Source organism: Gadus morhua, chromosome 16 (genome assembly GCF_902167405.1).
Source record: "Gadus morhua chromosome 16, gadMor3.0, whole genome shotgun sequence".
Lineage (NCBI taxonomy): Eukaryota > Metazoa > Chordata > Actinopteri > Gadiformes > Gadidae > Gadus > Gadus morhua.
Window position 1 is genome coordinate 22,467,262 of NC_044063.1, and position 22,266 is coordinate 22,489,527.

Genomic DNA, 22,266 nt, shown 5'->3' on the forward strand with positions numbered 1-22,266 from the left:
CTATCTTTAGCCAGAAAAATAATATCAGGGGTTTTGGGAACGTTTTTGAACACATCATTAGTACTGGTGAACCAATCTGCCATTACAAGGGAACGTTTGTACATGGAAGCATTTGAGTGTTTTTTCCTTTACATTGCTTGCAATCAAGTCCACCAAGGGATATGCTTTTGGTTATACCAGGGTGTTAAAGGTTGGTCAGACAGAAATAACAATGACTCAAGAATAGTTGGTGCAACTAATACAAAGACCAAAAAATCTAAGCATACGAACATATCCAATAATATAGTTATATTTCATACGTAATCAGTTGTAATATTAATAATAACTAGAACTGCAAGCAGTTATGCAGGGGTCCAAGAAGTGTGCATTTCGCCGGCACAACGCGACAAGAAATGTGCGTTTCGCCGGCACAACGCGAAGCAAGTATTCAAAACGCTACCGTGAACAACATGTGGATATAAAGGTTTTGACTGTGGGAGCTTCGGTGTGGGAGTTATAGCCTAAAACGCGTTTTCAGAACATTGGCCAAATAGGAGATAGACAATGTCGTAGTTTTCTGGCGCCGCCCTGTGGCGAAATCTTCCAAAGACAATTTTCCTTTGCCAAATAACTCCCGCCCACATTAATAATTCTTGGCCATATTTTCTATATAGACTCGGGTTTGCCCCTTGATGGTTTCCCTTGAGTTTGAAGAACATTCCTTCAGCCAATTAGAAGATATACAATTTCCTCGTTTATTGCGCCCCCTAATGGCGAAATTTTCCGAAATTTTTATCGAACGACATTAAGGTTAGCACCAACATGTGTGTAAAATTTGGACTCGATCCGATGTCTAATTTTGGATTTCTTTGGATTTTTGATATTCCACGTCTAATTTAGCTAATATACCAATATTCAAAACGCTACCGTTTCGTCGTCAAAGGTCGCATCAAAAGAGTGTTTCGTGCATTCTTTGCGTGTGCGTCTGAAGATGTCGTGTGCAAAGTTTGGTGTTGATTGGTCGAGAAATGTGGGAGGAGTAGCGAAAAAACAGTTTTGCGGTTTTCGCGATTTTGCGAAAAAAAATTCTAGACGCAAATGGGCGTGGCCTATGCCAAAAGATGCAGCAGACTCCAGTGAATATGTGTGTACAAGGTTTTGAATGTGGGAGGTTCGGTGTGGGAGTTATAGCCCCAAACGCGTCTTTCCTTGGTATAGCGCCACCTTGTGGCCGGCGTGTCTGGATTTTGTTATCTGAGTAGCGGTGCCGGACCTGGATCTAGTCATGCAATTGGCGTGTCGGCACCATTTACGGTTTGGGCTGTGGGCCCACTTTTAGCGCGGGAAGTATAATAATAAAAATCCTTACAAAAACAATAGGGATCCAACCTGTTGGCTTGGACCCCTAATAATAATAATTCATTGAATTTATTTAGCGCTTTTCTAGACACTCAAAGATGGGAGCATCAATGAAGAGAAATCCCGTTAATATTGACCACAGACATCACGATCCCCGCTCCTCCTCCTCTCGTCAGCATCTACGCCGTGACTGTGAGCTCCAGGGTGACCGGAGGGGCATCTGAGACGCTGTGCGCCCACGTCCTCTCCCCCCCGGAGCCGCTGGCCCTCAGGGTGACTCTGGAGGCGCAGTCCGGGAGCACCGTCATCCTGGAGAAGACGGTTTCCACGGATTACTACGGCTGCTCCACCTTTCAGGTCTGCTCCTCTAGTAGAGAAATACCAACAAATTACTTCATTATTTAAACCAATTTCATCGGAGCAGGGTTTTATCAAAAGTCCCATTTATCATCAGTAGTCTGGACCCTCCCCCCCTACTACCCCTACTAACCACTGTAATGTAACCATTTCAGGGGGCGAGGGACGCCGAGGGGTGGGTCGCGGAATGATTTCCATAAATCACATACATTTAGGAAAAAAAAAAAAAAATTAAATTATGAAACATGGTAGTTAAAATAAAACTACAGATTTTCCTCCTGAGGTGATTACGACAGATTAACGATAGCATCATTTGCAGGTGTCAGGTTACTTCACGGCTCCACAGTAAAAATCACAAAGCGGACCACTACATTTTCTCTGAACTAGCTCATTGATGATTTTTTGATGATTTTTCAAAATGAAACGTTGGTAAATACCGAGCACAGTTTGTGGATATTAACCTGACTGAGATATTCTTATGTTCAAATGGAAATTAAAGTAATCTTTCAAAGTTAAGTTTGCACATGACAGCGATACTGTGCACTCATGTTACACGGATATTATTTTGACTGAGGTATTCTGCTTTATATAAAACAGTAAAATTCTATATGTAAAATCATAACGGGCTGCTCTGTTCTTTTGTGTTGTCGTTAAGCCCGTGTTTTGATAAGCCTAGTGCGTATGGCCTGTGCGCACATTTTATCTTATTTTTTCAGTAACATCCGGGGATAGTGGGGGTCGCCAGTCTCTGGCACCATTATTTTGGGGGTCACGGGTTGAAAAGTTTGGGAACCCCTGCACTAACGCATAGATAACTAACATTTTTGGGGTTCCCTGGCTCTTCAATGTTACGTCATGTTGCGTAACGTGGTATGTGGTGGTTATATGGGTGAAGTTGTACCAGGACATGAGCCCTGTATGGGGCCGGCGTCCAGGTACTGGTGTCGGGGTCGGGGCGTCCGTCAGCAGAATGTATCTCAGTGCATCGTTGTTGTACCTCAAAGCTACGTTGAGCCCTTGATGATGGGGCGGGTGGTGTTGCAGGTTCCCATTGTGACCAGCAGCATGGTGGCCACGGTCAATGTGACCATCCAGGGGGAGAGTGCCGTCATGAGCAAGAAGACCAAGGTCCTCATCGCCCCTCCAGCCTTCCTTCATCTGATCGTGACGGACAAGCCGCTCTACAAGCCTGGACAGACTGGTACACATGTGCTCACCCCGTCACAAGCCTCCAGCCTACAGGGAGAGGGAAACGCTGTATTGCAGTAGTCACAAATTTTGCTCTGCATTTTTTGTTTACTGCAATAAAAAGGTTGGATCAAAGCGTAGGCTTCTGGGCATCCGTGAACCTGGAAATTATATTATATTGTGAAAGGGAAACCAAAAGTCGGTTTGAGTTAGTCCCCGTCCTTCATCAATGCATAGACAATGCCTCCTCACCACTTCTGGCAGACTCTTATTCTTTCATATGGTGTGTGGTTGCTGTTCAGCCTTTCACCGTCTCCACCCACAACAACCTGAGGGGGGTGGGCATGATAAGAACTGTTGTGTATTTAACAGGAACTTTGGACCAGGATTAATCCATATCACTTAGAGACCCACTGCATCGTGTTTATCTGAAAGGCCTTTAAGGGGAACTTTGGACCAGGATTAATCCATCACTTAGCGACCCACTACATCGTGTTTAATCTGAAATACCTTTAAGGGGAACTTTGTACCAGGATTAATCCATATCACCTAGGGACCCACTACATCATATTTAATCTGAAATACCTTTTAAGGGGAACTTTGGACCAGGATTAATCCATATCACTTAGAGACCCACTGCATCATGTTTATCTGAAATACTTTTAAGGGGAACTTTGGACCAGGATTAATCCATATCACTTAAAGACCCACTGCATCATGTTTATCTGAAATACCTTTAAAGGGAACTTTGGACCAGGATTAATTCCATATTGCTTATGCCCCTTTTGCACCGACAGTACCAGCTGAACTTGCCACGACTCGGTCCGCCTTTCCTTGCGTCTCAATCGCCAAAATGAGTTACCTGGTATCTGGTACTTTTTCAGTCTCACCTCCGTTGAGGTTCTAAGAGAGCTGGTCTGATACTTTGGTGTGTCGTAAACAGGCTGCTGGCCAATGATTGGCCCGAGTTACGCCACTGGCCGAATAATGATGAGCGCGACGTCCGAGCCTGACACCCGACACCCGGCAACCAACACCCGGCATCTTTAAATACTAGCATCAGCGTCAAAAATACTGATTGATTATTGAACATGGCAGGATCAGCGCGCAAGAGCACGCCGTGGACCGTGACAGAGGTGGAGACACTTCTGTGCATAACCCTGTCTGATAATGTGTCGCGTGGTCGCGTATATGTCGCAGTTTCGTGCATGCGTGCTATGACGACCCGCCCGCGTTAAAGAGATACTTTCTAGATGGAAACACAACGTGCCTGAAACCAAACCAAGTTGTGCCACGCTAAGTCATGGCGAGGTGAGCTGGTACTGTTGGTTGAAAAGGGGCATTAGTGACCGTCTACATCATGTTTCATCTGAAATACCTTTAAGGGGAACTTTGGACTAGGATTGATCCATATCACTTATGGATAGAGGGGTTTCATCTGAAATACCTCTGAGGGTTTGATTTCCTTGAAACCAAATTGTTCTAGTTTTGATTATTGTTTTATTTGAAAATAAGGCTGTCCTTTTGATTGTTTGTGATCACCTTTGACTCATGTGCATTCTGAATGTCCAGACTTGAATATATATATTTGAATACACCTGAATTTATTTATTTGTAGTCCAGTTCCGGATCGTCTCCATGGACGCTGGCTTCATCCCTTTCAATGAGCTGGTACGTGATGTCCTCTTATTTACAATCCTTCATCAAACTGGAGAGCCATGAATTGTTCCTGTCAGTCAAACTGAACCCAGCCGCCCTCCAGACGGGGAGTGGAGGCTGAGCTCTCCATTACCTTCCATACTACTATTCTTTTGGTGTCAGTATGTAAGAATTTCCTATTGATATGTCATATAAAAAAAGGTCTTTATTGATTATAATTACTCGGCTCAAGATAATATGAAGGAAAATACTTTGAGTAAAGAATAGAAAATACAAATAGTATGAAAAGGACATACAAATCTAGAAATGTATTTATGAAAATAAATATAAAATGTCTAAAAACCTCCTTCCCGTTTATTTGCAGTATAAAACAGTTGAGCTTCAGGTAAGAACTCTTCAAATGTACTACATAATACATTTTTGTACATTTTGGTGTATATATTTATATATTTTTAAAATGTTTCATTCCAACCATTAATAAAAAGTTATTATACACCACTGCAAATCACATGGACTTTGCATAGGAGGGAAATGGAGTAATCTTGGGGGTTTTAAATAATCAGTTGCATCTGTAAGTACAGCAATACCTGCTCGATTCGCAGTGATTTGGTACATGTCTCCATGTCTTTCACTTGATGCCAAGGACCCCAACAGAAACCGCATCGCGCAGTGGCTGGATAGGACCGCCGTCAGTGGCATCCTGGACCTCTCTCACCCCATGAGTCCAGAGGCCGCCCAGGGACCCTACACCATCACCGCCTGGACGGAGAAAGGAGAGAGCACCTCTCGCTCCTTTGACATCAAGGAATACGGTCTGCCCCCGACTGCAACCAATACACACACACGTGCACACACGTACTGGTACTACACAGTAAATGTTGTTTTAGAAACATTTTGAATCTGATGGATTTTATTAGGCGGTTTTTCATGCTTGGAAAATGATACTTAGTCTTGTCCTTTCAGTTTTGCCAAAATATGCCGTCAACATTAGACTACCTAATGTCATAAATATTTTACAACAAGAAGTCCCCATACAAATTTGTGGAAGGTGAGTGTCCACAATGCTGAATTCATGGAAAATGTCCTTGAGTCCCATCATGCCTGTGGTCATCATTGCTTCCTCCCACTGTTAATCCACCAATGCCTTGCGAGGCGCTCCTTCTGACAGATACACCTATGGAAAGCCTGTCCTTGGGTCCATCAAGGTGGTAGTTTGTAGAGAGAGCCAGGGCCATTTTTCATGGCATTATTCTGAAAAGCAAGAAGACATCTGTGTGACATCACAACTGCAGGCAAGTGGCAACTAGACCTTGCAGCCTAGGGGGTTGGCTGGCAGTTATTTGACTCGTAAATACTTCCTACATGAACCCGACTTATTCTAGACATTTTTAAATATCATCCGATGCATGGGGTAGTGTTGGGGTTATTTTGGGTTAGGTAAATCAAACATTTACAGAAATGATCACTCGAATAGAAATATTACTCCTCTTATTTGTCATTTGCCTCATATATATTATGCTGCTTATATGTGATCTAGATCTTGATCTATTTGGTTTTAGAAGGTTTTGGCTAACCTTCGCACCACTTTCTCGTTCTATCTCCCAGACGGACAGAACGGGCTGTGCAACGCACTTCATTAGGGTATCAGAATTTGGCCCAAGAGTAAAAATGTACCGGGACATGTTTGATGTGACGGCTGAAATGGAGGAGTATGGCACTGGTAGGTTTATGAATGAAATAATTAGTTGTTTTGCAGACAAAACGTGACATTGTCAGTGTTGGTGTCAAATAATGACCGTTGCCTGTATATTTTGTAGGGGTGGTCATTCAAGCCAGTGGCCAAACGCCCTTCTCTGTTAATGTCAGAGAACTCACATTTGAGAATGTTGCAGATAATACTGCCTATAAGCCAGGGATCCCATTCGAGGGCAAGGTAATGGATATTTGTCATGAGCCATCAAATTCAATCTATATCTATATACAGTATGTATGTAGTGTATATATATATTTTTATCTTTGCTTATTTTATAACTATTAAAAACTTGTGTGTGTACGTTTCCTTCCTTGGGTTCCAGGTCAAGCTGACTGGAATAGACAGGAAGGCGGTGGGGGACGAGGTGGTATATCTATACGTGGACGTCAATGCAGCGTCGTACAACCTCACGCTTCTGACCCAAGACAACGGCATGGCTTCTTTCTCCCTGGACACCTCCCTGTGGAAGAACAGCGTGGTTCTTACGGTTTGTCCTTGTGTCTGTATGTTGTATCGTTGACTTGCGGCAAGAAGGTCCTGGGTGCAAAAGCATCTGGGTCCTGGTTTTGTATGTTCTCCACGTGTTCACATGGGTTTCCCCTGGGTGAGCCAGTAACCTCCAACACCAACACCTCTGTGGGGTCAAGGCCCTGTCAGTGGACCTCCCAGAGAAGCTGTTCAATCAGAAGACTTTTCCCAGGGGGACACTCAATGCTTTCTGTATTTAAATAACTTTTATTTTTATTTTAAAGTTGACATGTGTTGTAATATCTCCTCCTTTAGGCAAGCTCTAGACCCAAGGAAGAACAGCAGTCATTTGTGCATGGGGAACGCCTGCCTGCATACCCCTCGGCAGTACTGACCATGGGGCCGTTCTACTCTAAGAGCAAGAGCTTCGTGAAGATCTCGGCCAACGGCCACAAGAGCCTCTGTGAGGGGGAGTCCCAGGTGGGCGCCCAGTACATCATCCAGGGCGAGGAGCTTAGGCCGGGGCAGGAGGAACTGCCCTTCTACTACACCGTGAGTCAGCGTTGTAAACACTTTACACAAACACTTCAACGCTTTGCTTTATTTATAAAAAAAACGTGTAATTTGGAGATATAGCTCTGGATTTAGCGCTTTCTCCCTCCCTCTGTCGATTAGGTGATGTCCAAAGGTGCAATAATGAGGCATGGGCATCTTCCAGTTGCTGTAAAAGAAGGAATCGGTAAAATATCCTTCTATAGATATTAAAATAATAATTAATGTGCAAGTCCCACTCATGAAGCTTCTCTTCCAGAGAGGACGTCTCCTATTGGCTCCACTCCCTTGCTTGATAGCGTGACGGGCGTTATGGAAACGTTTAACAACACCCCCGCACCACTCGTATGAAACACAGCCTTTCTAAAGCTGTTAAGACTTTGGCCTTTCAAATAATTCAAAACTATTTTAGAAGAATGTATCAAGGATGTGCCATAACATTTATCATTTGAAATATTATTACTCCAAGCTTTCTGAATTGTTCTTCAGTAGACATTTTTTTATATTGCTGCTACTAGCCTTTCCATGCCTTATTCTTCCCCTTCTCTCCGATCTAGTCAACAAAGGAGTGCTATCCATCCCCCTGCTTGGAAAAGCTGCCCTCAGCCCATATGCCCAAGTGGTGGTGTACACTTTGATGCCAAGTGGGGAGGTGTTGGCGGATAACAAGGACTTCCCAGTGGACCAGTGCTTCGAGAATAAGGTGTGACAGGCTAAACATCAATCTGAAATGGCTGACAAAGCTTTGAGTTTGATTGACATGGTAGAAAAAAAAAAAAAAAAAATTGTCAAATTGAATTTCATGGTGACTTTACTGTGCCCTTTAAAGTGTAACGTTATGCTAAGACCAAACGCAATGAAAATTGTTTAACATGACAATGCAAGGTGTGGTTTCTAAATGAGCATACATAAAGACAGCAATAGGAACTGATCAGAATGGCCATTAATACATGGTATTGGTACTGCAACCCTTCTTTGTGTTGCTATCTCCAGGTGAATCTGGAGTTCTCAGCAGATCGAGAGCTGCCTGGAGGAGAGGCCTCGTTTCGCCTGGAGAGCCAGCCAGGATCCTTGTGCTCCGTCAGGGCGGTGGACCAGAGCATCCTTCTGCTGCAGCCGGATCAGGAGCTCAGCGCTTCTTATGTACGTTCTCACACTCTTACCAAAGACATAGACTCCATCCCAGGACAACCAGTGATGACCCAGCTCAAAGGTTGATAAATAAGGGTCAGATATTGTTTTTTCTATTTAAGGTACCGTAATTTTCGGACTATAGGCCGCGCCTTTTTTCCCCATTATTCGATTCTGCGGCTTATATAACGGTGCGGCTAATCTATGGATTTTTACAGCTAACGGCCACTCGGAAAATTAGTATTCGAAGCTTAAATCAGTATTCAGAGCTTTGTTGTTTTTTTTCACGTACGTGACGTTACCAGAGCGAGGGAGGCAAACTATAAGCGTCAGCGACACCAAGCAGAGAAGCGAGAGATGTGGAGGAAGAATAGATATCTTGTTTCCCTTTACTTTATAACACAACATTAGCGGGATCTCGGGAGGAAAAGTAATACTTAGCGAAATGCTAACCTTAGCTTAGTTGTTTGTTTTCGTTCGCTGTACAGCGCCGCGCCAATCAACTGTGACTGGCTTGCTGCAGATCGTGAGCGTCTTGGTAATACCCGGACAATATAATGGATATAATATGGACACATAAGACAATCAATATTCGGTATTTGTTATGGATTTATTGTAAAAATTCCCTGAGAAGATGCACTTTCCAGGATGAATTGAAAAGCTCCCGTAAGGGCTGAGATGGCGGAGGACAGCTGATTTGGAACGGAACAACAGCTGTTCGCTTTCACGGGAAAAAACTAAGGAACTTCAACCTACTTAGGCCTACTAATTAACGTTCAAAAGCTATTAAATCTTCAACAAAATATGCAGATACTGTCAAAATCGGTTCCAGGGAGTATATAGGGATTATTAATGTTGTTTTTGATGGTGTTTTTTTCTGGAACGAGTATTCGAATATTCACTAGGAAAAACCAACGAGTATTCGAAGCCTGAAAAATGGCATTCGGGCCAGCCCTAATGGTAATTAAACATTAAAACACCTGCGGCTTATAGTCCAGTGCGGCTCATATATGTACACATCATTCAATTTAGCTGCTGCGGCTTATACTCCGGTGCGCCTTATAGTGCGAATATACGGTACTACGCAAAAGGGCTTTTAGGGCAATCCCATTTCGTAAAGCATGGGGTTTGCATCCAAAAGTGAACAGCAGCCTGTCGACTGTTTACTTTTCTGAACTAAGCAGCACAAGAAGCTGACAGCTGGCTACTGTTAACACTGCTTAGGGCTAACAGGATATTGTTATATAACACTTAATGCAATGTTTGAGCAAAATGTACGGAAGACTTCCTTAAGGATACGCTGATATGTTAACTAACTATGATAAAAACAATTGTGGATTTGAGATTGATTGAATAATGGCGTCTCATTTGCATAAATATATCTTTGGATAACTTTTTAACACAATCAGCTGGAAAATAATCCCATAAATCCGGGACCCAAATTTTTGGTAATTTGGGTTTACCAGTTTTACCAGGATTTTATTTTTTCAGGTTTACTTAAACTTTCAATATATAGAAAAACTTTCCAGGCGGACATTATGGGTCCATTTGGCAAAGAATAGTGCCCAAAAACCAAGTTTCAGATATTTCTTTTTAGAACGGGGTGGGGGCGCACCTTTTAGGTCTACATATGCTTATTTTATTTGAACACTCCCAGGATTGTAGCCCAGGCTTACATGACAAAAAAACACAAATTCATGACTAAAACCATAGTTGGCTATGACACATTTCAAAAGAAAATCAATTCAAAGAGTATAATTTTTTTGTTAAAAAAAAAACATCTCAAAAGGCTATGCATTGAATACAATAAAATCCAGTATTATACGCATAGAAATGTTGAGATAAATCTAGGTAGTAGGGCTTTCTCTTGTCTTACGTGGCCTCCATTGGAGAGCCCCACTTTAAGCCCACTGAACACGGTTCACCTCGGACTCGGGAACAGCCCTCTCTCACACATCGTCATGTCAGACTGCTGCACCTGCTCAGTCCCAACACTCTTTTCATCCGTGGTATCTGAAGGTGTTCAACAAGCTGCCTGTGCAGAAGCTGAGTGGCTTCAGCTACCGAGTGGAGGACCGTGAGCCGGATCGCTGCTCACAGCCCTGGGAAGAGATGGAGGAATCCACCGCGAAGGACGACGTCTACAGTGTTTTTAAAGTAAGATATGAGTGATGGCATGAGGAAATACATCAATAATTATGTCAAATATAATATTTGGACCATGATGCCTTATGCATATTGACATGTAAATTGCCCTTTTGTAATGTTATTTATATATTGTAGCAGGCCATTGGGTGTGGGGTTTCCAAGCCACCAAGTTGAACAGATAAAACCATACAACACACAGAGCAGTTCAAAGGGGTGATTTATTTACAGGGTAAATAACTATCACCAGGGTGGGGAAAAGGGTAATCCATATCCAGGGGCCGTCACCAGGAGGGTCCTCAAACAAAGCGGTCTGTACACAGGGGGGTAGTCAGACGGTCCAGGTAATCAATAAAGTCTCTCTCTCTCTCTCTCTCTCTCTCTCTCTCTCTCTCTCTCTCTCTCTCTCTCTCTCTCTCATAATCAACCCCTGATGTTAACGATATTCTTATTGATACAATTTGTTGTAACCCCCTCTCCTCCAAACATACCACTCCCCTCACTCCTCCCTGCCGTCTGCCACAATATTTATGTATCGTTCTAAATTCCTAACTACCGATGACAAACAACATTTTCCACTTTTTTTTTTTACTCACACTTTTAGGAAATTGGAATAAAACTTGTGACCAACTCTGAGGTGAAGAAACCAGCCACCTGTGTGGACCGTGTATATTACATGATGTTTGATAGCGGTAGGTTCCTTGATATCGGCGGATCTTTGAGGATGTTAAGCAATGTCTAATTTACATGCCTGACAAATCACCTCCATTCAAGGATATTGCTCAATGTAATGTTCTCTGACGCATTCTGTTTGTCAGTGGGCCCAGTGTCAGTTGAAAATTCTGACTCATCGACGGACTTGAAGCCCATGAAAAAAAAACGGGAAAAAATAGAAACTGTGAGAAGCTACTTCCCTGACACCTGGATCTGGGAGCTGATCGCTGTCGGGTTAGTGCTCTACTCCTGAAACCTGGATCTGCTGGGTCAGTGCTGGGATTTAATCCCTGTTGGGTCAGTGCTGGGATCTGATCCCTGTTGGGTCAGTGCTGGGATCTGATCCCTGGTGGGTTAGTGCTGGGATCTGATCTCTGGTGGGTCAGTGCTGGGATCTGATCCCTGTTGGGTCAGTGCTGGGATCTGATCCCTGGTGGGTCAGTGCTGGGATCTGATCCCGTTTGGTTAGTGCTGGGATCTGATCCCTGTTGGGTTAGTGCTGGGATCTGATCCCTGTTGGGTTAGTGCTGGGATCTGATCCCGTTTGGTTAGTGCTGGGATCTGATCCCGTTTGGTTAGTGCTGGGATCTGATCCCGTTTGGTTAGTGCTGGGATCTGATCCCGTTTGGTTAGTGCTCTACTCTTCAGGTTAAACCTACACTAATTAGAACTATGTTGCTAAATTGAAATAATGGGCAGGATGTCTGCAGAAGTACGATTATTGGCAAGTGTTACAAGTATCTCATTTAAAATGGAACTGAAACCATTTCAGTAAAAATAACATCTCCCACCCCTCAGAAGAGCCTGGGATCCCCCAATCCATCAGGGAAGAGATGTCCTGAGTCCTGAGCACTCCCATCAGCTTTGAGCCGTCTTCTTAAATGGACATATGGCCTTATACTGTCGGCAAGGCCGGCCTAGTCATCTTGGAAGGATATCCTCAGTGTATTGTCATCTCTGGCTGATGGCTGTGCCGTTTCTGATAAATGACGGTGGTTAAATGAGCGGTTGAATCTCAACCACACCCCCTTAACACACTGGAGGTCCCTATTTGACGTGGTGACCCTCTCCATCTGCAGAGACAGCGGGTCGGTGAGCGTGGTGAAGACGCTCCCTGACACCATCACCAGCTGGCGGGCCCAGGCCTTCTGCACCTCCTCCTCCCTGGGCTTCGGCCTGTCCCGGGACACGGCGCTGGTGGCCTTCCAGCCCTTCTTCGTCAGCCTGACGCTGCCCTACTCGGTGGTCCGAGGGGAGGTGTTCACGCTCAGAGCCACCGTCTTCAACTACCTCCCTAGCTGCATCATGGTGGGCCTCTCCGTGCTGCGTGTCCCCCGGCCGGTGGGCTGAGGGGAGACGAGGACGCTCTCCATTCATTAGAAGCTACTCAGAAAGGAAGAGATCCTCTTTACACCTCTTGCATCCAAGAATTTCAACGCATTGTGTATAGTATCATGTAGTGTAGTATTATGAAGTATAGGATGTAGTGTAGTTTGTAGTATAGTACGTAGCATAGTATGTAGTATAGTATGCAGTATAGTATTAAGTTGTGTGGTATGAAGTATGGGATATAGTGTAGTATACTGTAGTATGGGATATAGTATGTAGCATAGTATGCAGTATAGCATTATGCAGTCTAGTTTGTAGTATAGTATGCAGTATACAGTGTTTCCCCCAGTAAATGTCTTAGTCAAGGTGGTCAAGGAGCGGGGGGGGGGGGGGGGGGGGGGGTGGTGTCTCCCTGGTTAAATTCAATTAAAAAAGCTTGATGTCACGACCATTGTTGTGAACACCGATGCATTATTGATCTTTATTTTTACACCTGATGGAAGTATGTTTTCTTTCCCTACGAGAGTTTTCTACTTTGTTAATGCATGATAATTTAAAAAAAAAAAATTTTTTTTTTTTTTTTTTTTTTTTTTTTTTTTGATAATTTCTTTTATTTATTTTATATACATTGGTAGTCAAGGCGGGGCCCTATTGTTGATAAGGCGGCCGCCTTAACAACACAGTGCTGGGGGAAACACTGGTATAGCATTATGTAGTTTAGTTTGTAGCATAGTATGCAGTATAGCATTATGCAGTCTAGTTTTTAGTATAGGATGCAGTATAGCATTATGCAGTCTAGTTTTTAGTATAGTATGCAGTATAGCATTATGTAGTATAGGATGCAGTCTAGTTTGTAGTATAGGATGCAGTCTAGTTTGTAGTATAGGATGCAGTCTAGTTTGTAGTATAGGATGCAGTCTAGTTTGTAGTATAGGATGCAGTATAGCATTATGTAGTATAGGATGCAGTCTAGTTTGTAGTATAGGATGCAGTCTAGTTTGTAGTATAGGATGCAGTCTAGTTTGTAGTATAGGATGCAGTCTAGTTTGTAGTATAGGATGCAGTCTAGTTTGTAGTATAGGATGCAGTCTAGTTTGTAGTATAGGATGCAGTCTAGTTTGTAGTATAGGATGCAGTCTAGTTTGTAGTATAGTATGCAGTCTAGTTTGTAGTATAGGATCCAGTCTAGTTTGTAGTATAGGATGCAGTCTAGTTTGTAGTATAGGATCCAGTCTAGTTTGTAGTATAGGATGCAGTCTAGTTTGTAGTATAGGATGCAGTCTAGTTTGTAGTATAGGATGCAGTCTAGTTTGTAGTATAGGATGCAGTCTAGTTTGTAGTATAGGATGCAGTCTAGTTTGTAGTATAGGATCCAGTCTAGTTTGTAGTATAGGATGCATGATGTAGTATGTGTGTTGACTCTGCGCTCCCTCTCTGCAGGTCAGGGTCCAGCTGAGCAACTCGTCCCACTTCTCCCTCAGAGAGTGTGCGGACTGCCAGTACACCATGTGTGTGTGTGCAGAGGAGAGCAGGGTTTTCCAGTGGGAGGTCAGCCCCTCCTCCCTTGGTAGGACCTAATGACCTGCTCCTTATGCCCTTAACACCGCAGGAAACTCTCCTCCTTCATGGAAGGACAATCATATCAATATAATACAATTAATTGATCCCAGTCCAGAAGAGTAGCGGCAGCAGCTCCTAAATAAATCTTTTTATTTTCTCTCCATTTCAGTTCTGAGTGCGCTCCGTTCCTCGCTGTAAATGTCAGAAGTCTTCTTCACTGTAACGTCACAGGCCCATTCGCACATTGTAGATAAATCACAGTAAAGGATCTGCCACTGCGTCTCTGAAGAACATCCCCAGTCTGGGTGATCAAAGCACCACAAGCGTCCCTCGTGGCTTCACTAAACATCCGTCACCAATAACATTTGTAAAAATCACTTCCGTGTACTAATTCTACTGAAGGGCGTAGAGCAACGACAGCACTATAGCACTTTGGTCTTTGTGATGAGAGGACTCTCACATAGCAGTTCTCACTGAGCCTGATCATGATGGTAGACGATCTTTCTGCGCATTGTGCAGCTGATTAACAAAGTGCTTTGGATTTTAATATTGTTGAGGAGGGCATTATATTGGTACTGGAGCATGCGCCTGATTTAAGTGTCTAGGGAGAGCAGTTGGCGATCGAGATAATCCTCACTTTTTGCCACTGTCATTTTGAAAGATGTGAAACCGCGGTGACTCCACTGAGTCAATCTGCTGCAGCATGTCTACTATAGTGAGGAGGCTACTCTAACTCTACTATAGTGAGGAGGCCATTCTAACTCCACTATAGTGAGGAGGCTATTCTAACTCTACTATAGTGAGGAGGCTACTCTAACTCTACTATAGTGAGGAGGCCATTCTAACTCTACTATAGTGAGGAGGCTACTCTAACTCTACTATAGTGAGGAGGCCATTCTAACTCTACTATAGTGAGGAGGCCATTCTAACTCTACTATAGTGAGGAGACCATTCTAACTCCACTGTAGTGAGGAGGCCATTCTAACTCTACTATAGTGAGGAGGCCATTCTAACTCCACTATAGTGAGGAGGCCATTCTAACTCCACTATAGTGAGGAGGCCATTCTAACTCCACTATAGTGAGGAGGCCATTCTAACTCCACTATAGTGAGGAGGCCATTCTAACTCCACTATAGTGAAGAGGCCATTCTAACTCTACTATAGTGAGGAGGCCATTCTAACTCCACTATAGTGAGGAGGCCATTCTAACTACACTATAGTGAGGAGGCCATTCTAAAAGTGGAGGCAGTGCTGCTGCCAGAGACGGTCCACCTCCTCTCCTGTCAGTGAACCAGCGATGGCCTGCCATCCCACATCAGCAGTGATGACACACACACACACACACACACACACACACACACACACACACACACACACACACACACCCCATTCCTTTGAAGAATGCTAACCGTCGCTAACAAGTCAGGTAGTCCCTCTGACGAAACAGCCAGAAACCTCTCCCTGAGGGAGGGGTGTGAGAGGCACCTCTCTTTGTTTTGATTTGAGGGCTTTGGTAATGTTGAGGAGGGGAGAGATGTTACAGTCATGTTAATGAGGTGGATGTGTGGGGGGGTCAAGTCTTAGACGGATGGAGAATGCCTTGTGAACACAAATCAAGTGACAAGGGGGCAAATAAAAAGGTTGATCGATTAGCAACGATCGTGTGTGTGTGTGTGTGTGTGTGTGTGTGTGTGTGTGTGTGTGTGTGTGTGTGTGTGTGTGTGTTTAGGGGAGGTGACCCTGGAGGTCCGGGCCGAGGCGCTGCACACGGAGCAGCTGTGTGGGAACGAGGTGGCGCCCCCGCCCACGGTGGGCCGGGTGGACACAGTGGTGCGCAAACTACTGGTGGAGGTGAGGTTCACGCTCATGGATGGCACACACACACGTTGCCCACCTCGTACTCTGCCCCACACGGGTCCTCACATGTGTAAAAGAAAAGCCAACATCTCTTTAAGTCCCAACATGTTGTCGCTCTGTGTTAGTCCTAAATCTTCTATTTTCTGTGTTAATCATGAAGGTCTTGAAACGCTCAAGCTAAACCTAGATGATAAGTTCCCACACAGAAAGCAGTGATAATGTTGAGTGAACCATCAGGTCAAAGCCCTGCTAGAGGACTCAATGGGCCGGTTCTGAAGACCCCAGAGCAACATGATGGGGGTTGTACACTAGAGTTGACTTAATTGTGTTTTTAGCATTCTAGGAATAAAGCGGATGTTAATCCTCATAGTGAAAGTGTGCCGTTCTTCTCCCTTCCAGGCAGAAGGCACCCCAGTGGCTGTTACCCACAATGCACTCCTCTGTCCTGGAGGTCAGTTGGTTCCCATTTGTTTACTCAACCTACTTTGGGTTTCCTCACTGAAAAAGGGTCAACAACTCTATGTTAAGGACTACAGCGGCAAGACAGGTCCAGGGTCATTCTACAACACATGCAGCCTGAAGCAGGGCCAGGCTGGCAGGGCAGCAGGAACCAAAAGGGATAAGGTTCAAATGCATGACAAATAGTAACTAGAGACCACAATGACAAAGGGACATGAAACATACAGCCAACTGACAAGGGACAAAGGAAGTGAAAACTTGTTTATATGGGGGAGAATCATCGCTTGAAGCAAGCCCAAATATTGCTAGCCCATCTCCAGTTTTTCCTTGAGATATTAATAATAATATATATTATTATTATTATATAGACAGAACCCACACCAGACCTAAGGGTTAAATAGAATACGTTCTAAATGCAAGGCTACCAATGTTATCCTTTACATTCTACCAACATTGATCTATTAAATGCTCAAAGGACTGTTAATAACAATAATATTATTCTAGATTTATATAGTTCTAAATATATGAAGACCATGACAATCCAGAGAATTTTAAACCGATCCATAAGTATTCATTATTGCGTGGATTTGAATTTGTCCGATTACAGATAACTCTTCATTTAAAATGGATGATTTTGTACATTTTCGACACGCCCCACAAAGATAAATGACTGAAATGAAAACCGTACAAATAGACACACAATGTCTACCGTATCTTGCGTCATTATTACAATAATTAATCATTTTTACAATAGTAAACCATTATTTCTTTAGATAATTTACAATGCTCCCTACTAATTTATTTTAAACGATGTAGACGATGGATTGATGGAAGTCAATCGTACCTTGTAACATTTTCTCTCTTCATTAGTTTGTTTTTTTATTCCCCAGCAGAGAAGCCAGCAGAGAAGAACATCTCTCTCCTGCTGCCAGACCTGTTTGTGGCTGGTTCTGCCAGGGCCTCTTTCTCTGTGTTGGGTCAGTACCTTAAAGATATCCAACAAGGGTTTGATAATGCAATCATAGTCTAGAATTATGGAAAATTGTTAATAAAGCAATGAAAAATAATTATAATTAAATAAATAAATATATATTTTTATATTTGAAGAGGGTACATTTGTTTTTTGTATTTTGTTACATCTCCCATATAAAGTACGTGTGTGTGTGTGTGTGTGTGTGTGTGTGTGTGTGTGTGTGTGTGTGTGTGTGTGTGTGTGTGTGTGTGTGTGTGTGTGTGTGTGTGTGTGTGTGTGTGTGTGTGTGTGTGTTGCTGGCCAGGGGACCTGATGGGCCGGGCCATGAAGAACCTGGACAAACTGCTGGCCATGCCGTACGGCTGCGGGGAGCAGAACATGATCCTGTTCGCCCCAAACATCTACATCCTCAACTACCTGACCAGCACCGCACAGCTGACACACGCCATCAAGGAGCGGGCCACGCGCTTCCTGGAGAGCGGTGAGGCCTGCAGAGAGCACCAGACAGCACTATTATCACCCAACATCATACACAGTCCCACCAGAAGGTCTCCACTCTGAAACACTCGTGGTGGGGCCAGTGTTCAGCAGATCTCACCATGCGCTCCATGTCAACGCTCCCTTACTCAGAGGGGAGGGGCTCAAAGCTCTGAGTGTGTGAGCTGAATTCACATCAGCTTCAAGGTCACGTGACACAGCCCCCTAGTGGCTCAGCTAGGACACACATCGGGGGACCGGGGGCGGTCCCCAGCATACATCGCCTCAAAAGTCACTGCTTGCTACTGCTTTGGGTTTGTCTTTTTGGGCAAAAACCTGAGGAAGAGACCTATTGATGAAGAGGTTAAGAAAGAAGAACCTAGTTTAGAAAACAACTGGGCAGAGCGCAGAGCAGCCATAGGAATCACAAATTAAATGATAATTTAGATATGTTTTTGCATGTATCAAATGCAAATCTACAATCTGAGCATCCTATGCATTCATGTGCAGGCTACCAGAGAGAGCTCACCTACCGGCATGACGATGGCTCCTACAGTGCTTTTGGCAAGAGCGACGCGTCTGGAAACACCTGGTGAGTATGTCAGCTGGGGCTTCTCTTCTTAGTTGGCATGGTAACCGGGTGGGTCTTCCCGCCATGTACATGGGTTTCCTTCTGGTACAGGGCACATTTTATGACCCCCCCCCCCCCTCGAAGAGACAGGAAAAGTCCCTTAAAAGGCCCCTATTGTACCACCAGTTCAGGTGCGTACATGGGGCCCTTCATAAGCTGGTAAGACACCCTGGGAGGGAACGTAGAAAGAGGGAACCCTCCTTCCAGGGATGGTTAGGAGTGCAATGACTGCCACAATAATGGTCAGGTGCAATGGTAGCAAAACAGGAAAGAGGTTGGTGTAGAGGTGCTGGAAGCCAGGCGTCTCTGCATGATCCTACACACTGAAACATAAAAGTGCATTGAAACCCCACCCCTCTTACCATTACCTTCTTAATGTGTCGTTTGTGGCGCTTGTGCCTCATTCTCTGTCCCAGGCTGACTGCCTTTGTGATGAAGTCGTTTGGCGGCGCCAAGCCCTACATCTTCATCGACCCCAAACTAATCGAGGACTCCAGAACCTGGCTGCTCAGCCACCGGCGGCAAGATGGATGCATCACATCAGTTGGAAAACTGTTTCACAACGGCATGAAGGTAACTTGGATCAAGCCAAAGGAGCCATACGGCAGCAAATGTATTCAGGAGCTTCGTATGACCAACAGTTGTTCCCCTCAGACGTGCTAGAAGGGTGTGGTACCTGTCCTCCCAGCTGTGGTAAAATAGCATTTGGGAATTTATTGTCACTCATGATGCACACTTAGAATAAATAACAGAGACATGCTTTTGAAATCTAGTCCAAAGAAGATGTAAATACCTGACAGCCGTGTGTCTGAAGAATGTTACACTTGTATCCTCAGGGCTAGTTCTGCTACAAGGTATTATGTCAAGTGCTAACAGCAGTAGAGATGGAACTCAGACATAATGACATCTGGGCCAGATGTCTGATATCACATTGCTTTGTAGACAACTGTTTTTCAGTTCTGATGTTTGTGGCTCAGTAAAAAAGAGAACTGTACTAGGAAAATAAAAATGGACTTTTCTTTTCCAAGTTGAGTAGATCAAAAGTCAAAAGCGATGGGATTTTCAGATCAAATCCGGAATTCCAGATTTCCGACCTAGAAATTGTCACCTTTGTGAATCATGCGTATCTGTAGTTAACGAATTTGCATGATCCGTAAAAACCAGAGTGAAATGGGGACGATTTTCGGGCATAAACTGTCTGAAGGACATTAAGATTTGTTCCTTTCCAAGTATCCAAGAGGATGTGTGTCTGCGTCCAGCTGGAGCTCAGCAGGCCTATCTCCACACCTCTGTACCCTACCCGTGCCCCAGTGGTTCAGTGTCAGGGGCCAATAATGAGCCCAGAAACTCTGGGCTCATTTCCCTCCATCGCCATAGTGCCAGCGACTTCCCACTTCAAGGAGTCAAGGAGTTCAAGTCAAGGAGGCGTGGTTCTTTTCTTTTCTTGTGCTTACTACGTGCTTTGGTGCAGCCTGAGCTCATTCCATCCTGTTCCCCCAGGGCGGGGTGAGCGACGACGTGTCTCTGACCGCCTACATCACGGCTGCACTGCTGGAGCTGGATGCAGTGAGTGCCCCCGCCCCATGTTAACACCATGAGCTATGAGCTATATATGTAGAAACACCATGAGCTATGAGCTATATATATAGAAACACCATGAGCTATGAGCTATATATGTAGAAACACCTTGAGCAATGAGCTATATATGTAGAAACACCATGAGCTATGAGCTATATGTGTAGAAACACCTTGAGCAATGAGCTATATATGTAGAAACACCATGAGCTATGAGCTATATATGTAGAAACACCATGAGCTATGAGCTATATATGTAGAAACACCATGAGCTATGAGCTATATATGTAGAAACACCATGAGCTATGAGCTATATATGTAGAAACTAGAGCTGTCAGTTAAACGCGTTATTAACGGCGTTAACGCAAACCAAATTTAACGGCGTTAAATTTTTTATCGCGCGATTAACGCAATTATTTTATAGAAAAAGTAAAAAAAAAAAAATTTTTTTTTTTTTTTTGGCTCAAAACAAAGAAGCAGTAGCCTGACTGCTATGTTCAAATGACATTTGTTCAAAGCAGTCGTTTAATTGCACTATAGGCTCTTTTTTTGTATCGTCCTGTTTTGATCAGTGTATATGCCAATGTTGTTATCAATAAAAAATAATTTGCACAAGGCAAGCCGATGCACTTCACCATGTTGATAAGAGAATTAAAATGAGAAGAATTATGGGACAAAAAAATCAAGGGATATTTAGCATAGAAAAATAATTTGTGATTAATCGCGATTAATTAGAGTTAACTATGACATTAATGCGATTAATCACGATTAAATATTTTAATCGCTTGACAGCTCTAGTAGAAACGCCTTGAGCTATGAGCTATATATGTAGAAACCCCATGAGCTATATATGTAGAAACACCAAGAGCTATGAGCTATGTATATCTATATGTAGAATCCCCAAGAGCTTTGAGCTATACATATCTATATGTAGAAACACCATGAGCTATGAGCTATATATGTAGAAACACCTTGAGCTATGAGCTATATATAGAAACACCTTGAGAGATAGAGATATGTGCAACATGGTCTCACAGGAATCCGTGAAATGACTACGGTCGGACGCTTAACTCAAAAGCCGTGGCCACATCACGGAAACACGCCGATATCCGTGTGTGAGCCACGGAATAACAGTCATTTACTTGCATTGGAGCAAATTCCGTGGCCACATCACGGACAATTGAAGTGATTCCGTCAAACCACCACGGATTTTGAGTTAAGCCCCCGGTGGTCAAATGTGTCACACACACAAATTGAAACGGGAGCACACACACTGAAACGGGAATCTGTGTGTGTGCCACGGAATATCATTGTCATTTACTTGCATTGGAGCAACTTCCGTGGACACAACAAGGACAATTTTAAGTGTTTCAGTGAGACCACCCCGGGTTTTGAGTTAAGCCCCCGTGGTCGACTCGCTCGTTGAAACGGGGATCCGTGTGTGAGCCACGGAACATCAGCGTCATTAACTTGCATTGGAGCGAATTCCGTGGCCACATCACGGAAATCGGCGTGTTTCCGTGATGTGTCCACGGATTTCGAGTTATTCGTCCGTAGTCATTTTACGGATTCCTGTGAGACCAGGTTGATATGTATATATATGTATATATATATGTGTGTGTGTGTGTGTGTGTGTGTGTGTGTGTGTGTGTGTGTGTGTGTGTGTGTGTGTGTGTGTGTGTGTGTGTGTGTGTGTGTGTGTGTGTGTGTGTGTGTGTGTGTATGTATGTATGTATGTATGTATGTATGTATGTATGTATATATATATTAGAGCTGTCAAGCGATTAAAATATTTAATCGCATTAATGTCATAGTTAACTCACAATTAATCGCAAATTCTTATTCCATGCTAAATATCCCTTGATTTTTTTGTCCCATAATTCCTCTCATTTTAATTCTCTTATCAACATGGTGAAGTGCATCGGCTTGCCTTGTGCAAATGATTTTATATTGATAACAACATTGGCATATACTGATCAAAACAGGACGATACAAAAAAAGAGCCTATAGTGCAATTAAACGACTGCTTTGAACAAATGTCATTTGAACATAGCAGTCAGGCTACTGCTTCTTTGTTTTGAGCCAAAGAAAAAAGAATAA

The 22,266-nt window shown here is 43.7% G+C and overlaps 1 protein-coding gene across 3 annotated transcripts in view; it reads left to right on the forward strand.

The window, feature by feature from the left end:
* Positions 1-22,266, forward strand: part of LOC115560903 (alpha-2-macroglobulin-like protein 1) — a 30,329-nt gene that overhangs the window by 2,074 nt on the left and 5,989 nt on the right. For 2 of the 3 annotated variants that reach the window (XM_030380552.1, XM_030380554.1), the window contains exons 2-27: positions 1,515-1,695; positions 2,740-2,896; positions 4,502-4,554; positions 4,907-4,927; positions 5,186-5,354; positions 5,506-5,590; positions 5,711-5,834; positions 6,148-6,262; positions 6,360-6,475; positions 6,618-6,782; positions 7,079-7,315; positions 7,439-7,502; positions 7,873-8,018; positions 8,309-8,458; positions 10,466-10,603; positions 11,196-11,283; positions 11,410-11,539; positions 12,385-12,613; positions 14,075-14,201; positions 15,924-16,045; positions 16,451-16,502; positions 17,401-17,487; positions 17,788-17,964; positions 18,471-18,552; positions 19,008-19,164; positions 20,092-20,157. In XM_030380552.1, coding sequence (XP_030236412.1) covers positions 1,515-1,695; positions 2,740-2,896; positions 4,502-4,554; positions 4,907-4,927; positions 5,186-5,354; positions 5,506-5,590; positions 5,711-5,834; positions 6,148-6,262; positions 6,360-6,475; positions 6,618-6,782; positions 7,079-7,315; positions 7,439-7,502; positions 7,873-8,018; positions 8,309-8,458; positions 10,466-10,603; positions 11,196-11,283; positions 11,410-11,539; positions 12,385-12,613; positions 14,075-14,201; positions 15,924-16,045; positions 16,451-16,502; positions 17,401-17,487; positions 17,788-17,964; positions 18,471-18,552; positions 19,008-19,164; positions 20,092-20,157 — 3,238 coding nt within the window. The remainder of the gene's footprint in view (positions 1-1,514; positions 1,696-2,739; positions 2,897-4,501; positions 4,555-4,906; positions 4,928-5,185; positions 5,355-5,505; positions 5,591-5,710; positions 5,835-6,147; positions 6,263-6,359; positions 6,476-6,617; positions 6,783-7,078; positions 7,316-7,438; positions 7,503-7,872; positions 8,019-8,308; positions 8,459-10,465; positions 10,604-11,195; positions 11,284-11,409; positions 11,540-12,384; positions 12,614-14,074; positions 14,202-15,923; positions 16,046-16,450; positions 16,503-17,400; positions 17,488-17,787; positions 17,965-18,470; positions 18,553-19,007; positions 19,165-20,091; positions 20,158-22,266) is intronic. The other variant, XM_030380553.1, reaches the window with a different exon arrangement.